At 38.2% G+C, this 10,590-nt stretch overlaps 1 protein-coding gene across 1 annotated transcript; it reads right to left on the reverse strand.

The window, feature by feature from the left end:
• Positions 1 to 8,164: 8,164 nt before the first annotated feature.
• On the reverse strand, positions 8,165 to 9,073 carry LOC141105281 (olfactory receptor 5AR1-like). Its single transcript, XM_073595164.1, has one exon. The coding sequence runs from the start codon at positions 9,071 to 9,073 to the stop codon at positions 8,165 to 8,167; it is 909 nt and encodes a 302-aa protein (XP_073451265.1).
• Between the last annotated feature and the right edge of the window lie 1,517 nt (positions 9,074 to 10,590).

Raw genomic sequence — 10,590 nt, forward strand, 5'->3', positions numbered from 1 at the left:
TAAGCAAAGGTAAGGAGAAAACTGTTTAATGTAATTAACACACTTTCTTCAATGACGATATACTCTGTGGGTGATGTGTCATCACAAGCTAACTTTAGCAGTGGTGCAAGGTAAAAGTGACTAATTCAGTAAACATTCAAAGAAAAAATCCTTAAACTAGGACACTAATTGGAACACAAGTGAAAACCCAGCTCCCCCAACTATGAAAGATAAAACTAAACAGGCAGCACAATGGACCACAAATAGCAACATAACTATCATAAACCATAGAAATGAGTAACATACATATGTTACATACAACTAATATACTCCATACTAAAAAAAAAAACAGTTAAATAAATAGAGTGCAACCTTAAAATGAAATCTCCCTATAGTCCTTTAATACAAGTTGCAACACATTTGGAGAAGACACAGTGGAGTAAAACACATCAGTGAAAGACATACAGTGGGTATAAAAAGGAATCACCCCTTTAAAATAATCACTTTGTTGCTTTGCAGCCTGAAATGAAGACAGACACAATTTTTGTTTTATCCAGCTGTATTTACTAGTGCAACTTATAATATCCAAGTGAAAGATATAACAACATGTCAGAAAAAAATAATTAAAAGAATTCAAAAACAGAATCACTGAGTTGGAAAATACTAACCCCCTTATGTCAGTATTTTGTTGGACCAAATTTTGCTTTAATTACATCCTTTATTCTGTTGTTGCAATATTTGCCCACTCTTTTTTGCAGAACTGCTCAAGTTCAGTTAAATTTGATGGTGACCGTTTGTGGACTGCAGTCTTCAAGTCATTCCACAGATTTCCAATGGGGTTTAGGTCTAGGCTTTGACTGGGCAATGCAAGGACATTCACCCTTTTCTCCTTTAACCACTGTGGTCATTTTTGCTGTGTGCTTTGGGTCATTGTCGTGTTGGAAGGTAAACCTTATTCCCATTGACAACTTTCTTGCAGAGATCAGCAGATTTTCCTCAATAATTTGATGGTGTGCTGCCCCATCCATTTTTCTTTAATCCTGACATATGTTCCAGTCCCTGCTGCAGAGAAACACCCCCATAACAGGACATTACCCCCTCCATGCTTTACTGTAGGAATGGTGTTATTTGGATGGTGAGCTGTATTGGATTTCCACCAGACATATCGTTTGGTGTTGAGACCAAATAATTTAATTTTAGTCTCATCTAACTATAACACCTTTTTCAATGTGGCCTCAGAATCTTCAAGGTCTGTTTGAGGTGGTCAGATGAGATTAAAATTGAGGGCTTCGTTCTAAGGTAAATTTCACATAATGTGTTAGTATGCAATGCATACTAGCACATTATAAAATTGCCTTGCAGGTTTAAAAAAAAAAGTCAGCGGTTTACTACTGCTTTAACAAAACCGGCCGAAAGACAGCCGACCGGGAACACTCGCGGCAACATCAGCAATGTGTAACAGAGCAGGTCTAGTTGTGTCCACAGTGTCTGTCTTGAGGGGCGGAATGCAGTCTGGCCATTCCGAGCCCAATGGGGAGATCTCCAGAAGGATGGTGTGTATCCTTTCCCTACTCGACTGGAACCTCTCCCTGCCACTAATCACTGTCCCTGTCAGATGGGTAACCTGTCCCTATTCTACCCTCTCGCAAAATGCGCATCAAGCCTAGGAGCCAGAGCCTTAAATAGGCTATGCCTGACCCAAGATGGCTGCTAGAATCACATGGGGTGGCAACATCCAATTGAATAGTTTCCCTAGTGACCAAGAAAACCATAGAGGAACCCTGAAGGATGGTGTGATGCATTGTTATGGTGCATTGTCATTGTTGTGGTGCAATGAAGTACACTGAGGTGCATTGCCTATAAATGCAGAATGTCTGCATTTTTAGGCAATGCACTGTAGCTTACCTGAATGTGTTATTGTGGGCATCTGGAGAACAAGATGTGATCCAAGCCTGGGTGCCGACATCGCTAATTGTGCAATATATACAGAATAACCAATGGGTATATGGAACTTTTCAGACACTACCACTTCTATAAAATATGGTGTATATTGTGAGAGATGAAAGGGCCATCTAAACAGCTATTAATTTTATGTATTTTTTATATAATAATACAATTTGTAAATGTATATATTTTTGTTGACTGAAAAGTCCCATATACAGAACACATACAGTATGCATATGTCATTACATTGAGCTTGCATGACCTATGCAGATCAATGCAGCTCAACTGACATGGTGTGAATGATCCTGTTGAGTTTGTGTCACAAACATATATATACCTCTGCCCTCTTGTGACTCTATAGGGCAGTCAAGCTTATCCTTAAAGTGGTATTAAACCCGAAAATAAAAAATGTAAATTGCAGCTTACCAATTCTTGGATGTGATGGCTGCATTCATTTTATTCTTTAGGCCTTTTTCCTTTATTTTCACCTGGTGATCCTGCTAACAAGTCTATTATTTTTTAACCACTTCAAAGGGTCGCTCCCTTTCTGGCCAGGCCAATTTTCAGCTTTCAGCGCTGATGCACTTTGAACACTGTACCCATATACATTTTTTATATTTTTTTTTACACAGATAGAGCTTTTTTTATTTTATTTTTATTTTTTATTACATGTTTGTATTTTTTTTACACACTGTGAGTGTACAGTGTTGACATAGTAACATTGTACTACTCTGGGAAGTTTTCAGGATTTTCTTTTTTTTTTTACACAATATGATTGCTTATACCAGTGAATTTCAAGCTAAAGAAGATTTTACCTCCTTTTGACCAGGGAATTTTTTGGTATTCAGCACTGCACTAATTTATGTGCAATTGACCGGTCATGCAATACTGTACAAAAATGACATTTTTATAATTTTTCACACAAATAGAGCTTTCTTTTGGTGGTATTTGGTGGTATTTGATCACTACTGTTTTTTCTTTTTGCAATATAAATGAAAAAAGACTAAAAAGTTTGAAAAAAAAAACCCTGAAATACTTTCTGGTTAAAAACATATATTAATCTATTAATCAATTAAAATCTAAATTTATCATACAATTAGACCAAAATGTATTTTGCTACATGTCTTTGGTAAAAAAAAATACAATAGATGTATACTATTTAGTCTGTAGGAAAGTTATAGTGTCCGCAAAATATGGTATAGTATATGTATAAAATTGATCAATCATTCCTTAAGGCTCTTAAAATATCAGGACAGTACAAATAACCCCCAAACTACCTATTTTTGGAAAGTAGACAGTCTGAGGCATTTAGTAAGAGACATGACAAGTTTTTTGAAATTGTAATTTCTGTCACAATTTTTTTGAAAATTAAGAAATGAAATACAATTTTTTTTTCTACTTCTTGTTTTACATACCATCACCAGCACAGTACAGCATCTTGATATGAACGCTATGGTGGTGATCAGGGACGCTGACTGATGGCAGCATGTTAAAAAATAAACAAATATGTTTAATTAATTTTTATTCAATATTTTTAATATTTAAAAAAAAAGTTAACATTATTTTTTATTTTTTTTGTAAATACTTTTATCAGAGTAGTTCAATGTTACCATAGTGACAGTACTACACTGGGGGTGATTTTTTTTCTTTTACACTTTGATTTCTGGTAAAATGAAGATTATTGTATCAGCAATGCTTTCAACTGTCATGAATGGGTTAAAGGGGTTATAAAGTCAGAAGGTTTTTTATCTTAATACATTAAGATAAAAATCCATCTGTGTGCAGCAGCCCCCCTCACCCCCCCCCCCAATACTTACCTGAGCCCCATCTCTCTGTCCAGCGATGTCCACGAGTGTCTCAACCATCTGGGACTCTCCCTTCTGATTGGCTAAAACACAGCAGCGGCACCATTGGCTCTGTCAATCAAAGTCAGTTAGCCAATCAGGAGAGAGAGGAGGTGGGGCCAAACAGCAACTCCGTGTCTGAATGGATACATGGAGCTGCAACTCGGCTTGGGTGCCCCCATAGCAAGCTGCTAGTTATGGGGGCACTCAACAGGAAGGAGGGACCAGGAGCACAGAAGAGACACCTGAGAAGAGGAGGATCTGGGCTGCTCTGTGCAAATCCACTGCAACAGAGCAAGTAACTACAACATATTTGTTATTTTTATAGAAAAAAATAACAAGACTTTATAATCACGTTAAGTTCATGACAGCTGTGAATACTAGTGATCTGTGATTGGCTACAGCTATTCACATGGTACAGGGTGCTGTGATTTTCCCAGGTACCATTTGATAGCTGTGGGCCAATCACAGTTTACTAGCAAAGGAAGCAAAGCTGTTATGAATCATTTTGACATTGTGATCATGTGATTCACCGGGCCCCGAGTATCGGGATCTGCATTCCGGTGTCTGGTGGACACAGCGGCAGCACAGGGGAGCGCAGTGCCTCCCTGTGTCTGTACAAGCAAAATTACATACGGGTACGTTGCTTTGCCTGTACATGCCACCCACCCGCAGTAAATGTGCTGTGGGCGGTCGGCAAGTAGGAAAAGAAACAAAAAGTCTTACAACAGGTGGGTGTTCAGCTCACAGCACTACACTCTCCCAAAAATGACCAAAATAAACCAAAAAGCTATGTGTGACATAAATATGACTGCAAATTATAAATGTAAATATGCAATCAAATACAGCAATCAATAAATAATGTGTGAACTACTGAGCGGGTAGCCCAACACCTAGATACACAGCTACTACACACTAGGAGGTGTGCTGCTGTAATCAGGGAGAGGGGATCTGTGAAGACAAAAGCAAGGAAAGGCAGAAAACAGCGCAGACCTCTGGTATAGTAAAAGGATCAAAGGGCTTTATTAAAAACAACATATTAAATACTCAAAAAAAATAAAATGTGAAAGATGGAATATAGTCCATAGAAAGAGCCCACTCAACACACAACAGAGTCACAAGGAAAGGATGGATGAGCAGCCACAGTGCCTGGATCACTGTGTGCCAGCTGACAGGTGAAGAGCTGGGCTGGATGCCAGAATTCTCTGCTTCTCCTGCTGGGCTCGCTCAATCCCAAAGACAGCTCTCAGTGGACGATGTTCTCTTGTAAAAGTGGGGTCGCAGGATGCGTTTCGAGGACTCCTCCTCTTCTTCAGCTAACCCAACGTGCTACTTGCTCTTGTTTAAATAGACCCCCACAAGCTCCAAAGCATGGTCTTTACAGGCAAAATGTCACATGGGTACGTTGATTTGCCTGTACATGTTTTCCACCCACAATGTACTGTGGGCGGTCGGCAAATGGATAAGCAACCATTTTACTGAATGAAATTGATTCATACATGTGTATTGTTGCGATGAGCTGTGATTGGCCACAGCTAATCACATGGTACAGATGGGCTGTGATTAGCCCTGTCTGTACCATGTGATCACTGTGACACCCACCTGGAATGACATATTACGTCGTAATATGTCATCTGATGAAGTCTGTTGAGGCATAACACATAAGGTGAAGTTCTGTGGTGTCATTATGCTGGGAGGAGGGGTTCTGCAAGGGTGTGCAGTAGCAGTACATAACCCACGTACACTGAGTGAATTTAACCACTTGCCAACCAGCTTTCGTCATACTGAGGCAGGTCGGCACAATCCCGCAAACCGTAGCTGTACGTCAGCTCCTTTAAGCAGGATAGCAGGCACGCGCGCGCGCCAGCTGCATAGCAGGGGTCCCGATGCTCGTGGCCGGCGGTCGCAATGACCACCAGCTGCACGATCGCGGGCACAAGAGGCAGAATAGGGACTTGTGTGTGTGTAAACACACACACCCCTGTTCTGTGAGGAGAGGAGAGGCAGATCGTGAGTTCCTAATAGCTAGGAACCACAATCTGTCATCTCCTATAGTCAGTCACAGTCCCGATAAAAATCACAGATCGCCGCCATTACTAGTAAAAAAAAAATAATAATAATAAAAATGCCATAATCTATCCCCTATTTTGTAGACGCTATAACTTTTGCGCAAACCAATCTATATACTCTTATTGCGATTTTTATTACCAAAAATATGTAGAAGAATACATATCAGCCTAAACTGAGGAAAAAATTTGCTTTTTTAAAAAAAAATTGGGATTATTTATTATAGCAAAATGTACAAAATATTGTGTTTTTTTCAAAATTGTCGCTCTTTTTTTGTTTATAGCACAAAAAATAAAAACCACAGAGATGATCAAATACCACCAAAAGAAAGCCCTATTTGTGGGGAAAAAAGTACGTAAATTTTGTTTGGGTACAGCGAGCACGACCGCGCATTTGTCAGTTAAAATGACGCAGTGCCGAATCGCAAAAAATGGCCTGGTCATTAAGCAGCCAAATCTGCCGGGGCTGAAGTGGTTAAGGCTGGAGTTCTAAGATGATGGACTTATTTTTTACTACAGAATTTAAGTGTTTTCATTTGCTTTAATCATGTTGACCCCTTCACATCTGGCCGCTTTATTAACATAAGTGGATGAAACAAGAGTCGATGCACGAGGGTGTATATATATGGCCTCTTGCATCTGCCACTCATGTGCGGCTCCTAGAGCATGCTCTGTGATCGATGTGTCCCTCGACACAGTGGATCATGGAGCTGGATACAGAGTTCAATGAAAATGGCCCTGTATGATGTGATCCCTGATCAGTTATAAACAAAGGCTGCATGCCTGCAGCTTTGATTTCCTCTCACAGCCACTGGCTGTTATAAAAAAAAAAAAATGGATTGCTTACTACAGTCAATACTGCTTACCCCTCCTGAGTAGTATAGTGTCACTATAGTGACATTGTACTGCTCTGCGACTGCTGCACTGATGACACTGTATCTCAGTGCAGCTGTCAGTGTCTCTGACCAATAGCCACACCAGTACAATGCAGTCATAGTGACACTGCACTGTGCTGATGATGGTTTGAAAGAAAAAAAACTTTTTTTCTTTATTTACGTACTGTCACTAGAGCAAGTGCAGTGTCACTATGTTGACATTGTCCAGCTGTGGTGGTGATCATGTACAATGGCTGGCCTCTCTGATATCACTGTATGTCAGTACAAACAAGCCATTGTCTCTGATTGCTGCCACAGCAGATGTCACCAGACCAGTGCAGCCAGTCACAGCATCCCCAATCACCTCCACACTAGTTATAGTGCCCCTCATCCCCACCACACCAGTCCCAGTGTCACAATAAGACCGCATTCATATATGTACTCTCACAGTGCTTCCTGAAGAGCGATCTGTGTGTACATAAACAAAATAATAGGCAATGGGGTTTATTTACTAAAGGCAAATCCACTTTGCACTACAAGTGCACTTGGAAGTGTAGTCATTGTAGATCTGAGGGGGACATGAAAGGAAAATAAAAAACAGCATTTTTGTTGTATATGATTGGATGATAAAATCAGCAGAGATTCCTCTCATTTCAGATCTTACTCTCAGATCTAAAGCGACTGCACTTCCAAGTGCACTTGTAGTGCAAAGTGGATTTGCCTTTAGTAAATCAACCCCAATGCTTTTTTTTCCCCACCAAATAAATGTAGCAGAATACATTCAAATTCCATTCAAAGTGTGACAGTGCTGAAGATGGAAAAATGGGCTGTACTGAAGAAGGGGAAGGGGGAACAGTCTGTTCTTTAAGTGGTTAAAAAAAGTAAAAAAAAATGTATGCTTGTGCTCAATTTCAGGATAGGTGATGCAGGAGCCAAAGGAACATTAGCCCCTAAGGGGATAAAATGTGTTAAGACCTCCTACAATTTTAGAGGTCTACCTAAGGAGGTAAGCACATATCTGAGATTCACTAGGGGTCTGAAAATTTATTGGTGTCAAAAGTGTTTGGAGAATCACATGGAAATTATTTGCAGTGGGCGTGGGTTTGTGGCACAGAGTGTTTGTTTTTGGAAGAAAATTGACATGGATTAATGTATATCTTGGCACTGTACTATATATACTGTTTGAACATATTAATTATTCATGGTATCACATAGACATGGATTATTGGCACTGAAAATAAAATGGGGATTTATGGGATTAATATAAAAAACATAGCTAAGAATCTAGCCCCTCCTTATTTTTTTTAAAGTTACCAAAACAATTGTGGTCTGTAAAAAAGGAAACATGATCATTCACGTTTTATTAGATTTCTTTTATATATAAAAATGATGACTAAAATAAACAATAAAAATGAGGACAACAATAAACAGAGAAAAACTGAAGATATTTAAATTATTATATTTTAGTTAATCTGTTGAATGCTTCCTTCACATCTTTGTTTCTCAAAGTATATATAATTGGATTTAGCATAGGAACAATGATTACATAAAGGATAGAGAGACCCTTCCCCTCATCCAAATCATATGAAGATGATGGCTTCATATACATGCAGGCAATCATTGTGTAGAAGAGGCTGACCACTGTAAGATGGGAAGCACAGGTGGAAAAAGTTTTGTATCGACCTTCCTTTGAGCTTATTTTGAGGATCGCAGATATAATGTATGCATAGGTGGTTAAAGTTAACAAGAAACAGTTTAAAACAATTATTATGCCTTCTGCAAATACAGCATACTCAACAGCAGATGTATCATCACAAGCTAATTTTAACAGTGGTATAAGATCACAAAAGAAATGGTTGATCTGAGTTGAAGCACAGTAACAAAGAGATGAAATTAGGACACTAAGCGGAAGAGCTGCAGCAAAGCCTCCACCCCAAGCACCACTTGCTAAAATGACACAGAATTTTTTGTTCATGGTCATGTGATAGACCAGTGGATGACAAATAGCAACATAGCGATCATATGCCATGGAAGTGAGCAACATATACTCTAAACTACCAAGAGAGTTGAAAAAAAAGAGTTGGGACATGCAACCTTGGAATGAAATCTTCTTATTGTTGGTTATGATGTTTTGCAGCAGATTTGGAACTGTGACAGAGGAATATAACATGTCAATGAGAGACATGTTACAGATGAAAAAATACATAGGTTTCTGCAGGTGACTGTCCAGACAAACTAAAGTAATAATCATTAGATTACTTAGCACTGTAAGAAGGTACATTGCTAGAAAAAGCAAAAAGAAGGGAACCTTGAATTCCTGACTATTTGCAAAGCCCAGGAAAATAAACTCTCTTGCTGTTGTCATATTAAATGCATTGACATTCATTATATCTAAAAAAAAAAAAAATACCAGAAACAAAAATTGAAAACAGGACAATCAGATTTCATTTAATGACCGATTTGTTTATACACCAGGTATGTTTAGCTTATGCAAAATAGCAGTTGCATATGAAATAAAATAACATTTCCAATAGGTAGTACACTTCAGAGAAAACAATGAGCCTTATAAGAAAATAATAATAATATCATTGTTATTTTCTGAAATTGCCCAGCATGGTCACAATAAATAGAAAATCCACTCAAAGAAACTGATTATAAGCATTTAAGTTCATTGCAGATGATCAGTTAACAAACCTCATATCATATGCAATCAATTCAGTGGTAGACTTTTTACTTATTTTAATTTATGTTGCAAAAAGTATACCTGATTAAGAAAAAAAGCCTGTTGCCTGTTTACCTTTTACATTCATATTTAGCGCGTGAAACAGACAGGTTCCATTAGCCATAGTCAGTTGTAAGGCAATGTGGCCTGTACAGTTTGAGACACATATGTTTGCCATCTATTCAGTCATTACATATTTACCCAAAGCTGTGAAGGGAAGCTGATTAGCAGGGTTTAAATATGTCTGCTATATTGCAGATGTGTCTATGTTTGACCCTGATGGCTTTTCAATATTCCTTAGAGTATAAATCAAGGCAGAATATGGCAGGGACTAATTAACCAGTTTGAAAATATTATTGTACTTAATATTAGGCCCAATTACATGAACTGTAATTATTGTCATTATTTTATTTTAGATATGTAGCGCTGCCCTCTTGAGGGTCGCAAGATAGATCAATACCTACTCTGTGAGTCCTCTGCCACCTCTGACACCCTGAGTTCAAACATTGTTCCTTTAAGTAACAGCAACAATAAGGAAATACACCAAAATTAGTTAGATCAAGAATAGTTTACTCAGTGAGATAAATGAGGAAAGAATCGTAGAAAAAACTTGAATTCAAACCCAAAAAGAAAAAGGAAAAGAGTTGTCTTACAAGGAATATTATTGATAGCAAATAATTGTCACCTTTATGATTCAAACATTCAACAGTGCATACTGTATTTCCTATACCCAAATAGGCATATGTACAGTATCTCACAAAAGTGAGTACACCCCTTACATTTTTCTAAATATTTTTTTATATTCAAAATATCCAAAATATATTGTCCAAAATATTATTGGAAAAATGGCTAATTGGGCCCAATTTGGACATTTTCACTTAGGGGTGTACTCACTTTTGTTGCCAGCGGTTAGACATTAATGGCTGTGTGTTGAGTTATTTTGAGGGGGCAGCAAATTTACACTGTTATACAAGCTGTACCCTCACTATTTTACATTGTAGCAAAGTGTCATTTCTTCAGTGTTGTCACATGAAAAGATATAATAAAATATTTACAAAAATGTGAGGGGTGTACTCACTTTTGTGAGATACTGTATATTCTATGTTGGTGGGCTACAGGATAGCAGAGGGATGACTCTTGTGAATGTCAGTCCCCTCCCA

The sequence above is a fragment of the Aquarana catesbeiana genome, linkage group LG08, assembly GCF_042186555.1.
Source record: "Aquarana catesbeiana isolate 2022-GZ linkage group LG08, ASM4218655v1, whole genome shotgun sequence".
NCBI lineage: Eukaryota > Metazoa > Chordata > Amphibia > Anura > Ranidae > Aquarana > Aquarana catesbeiana.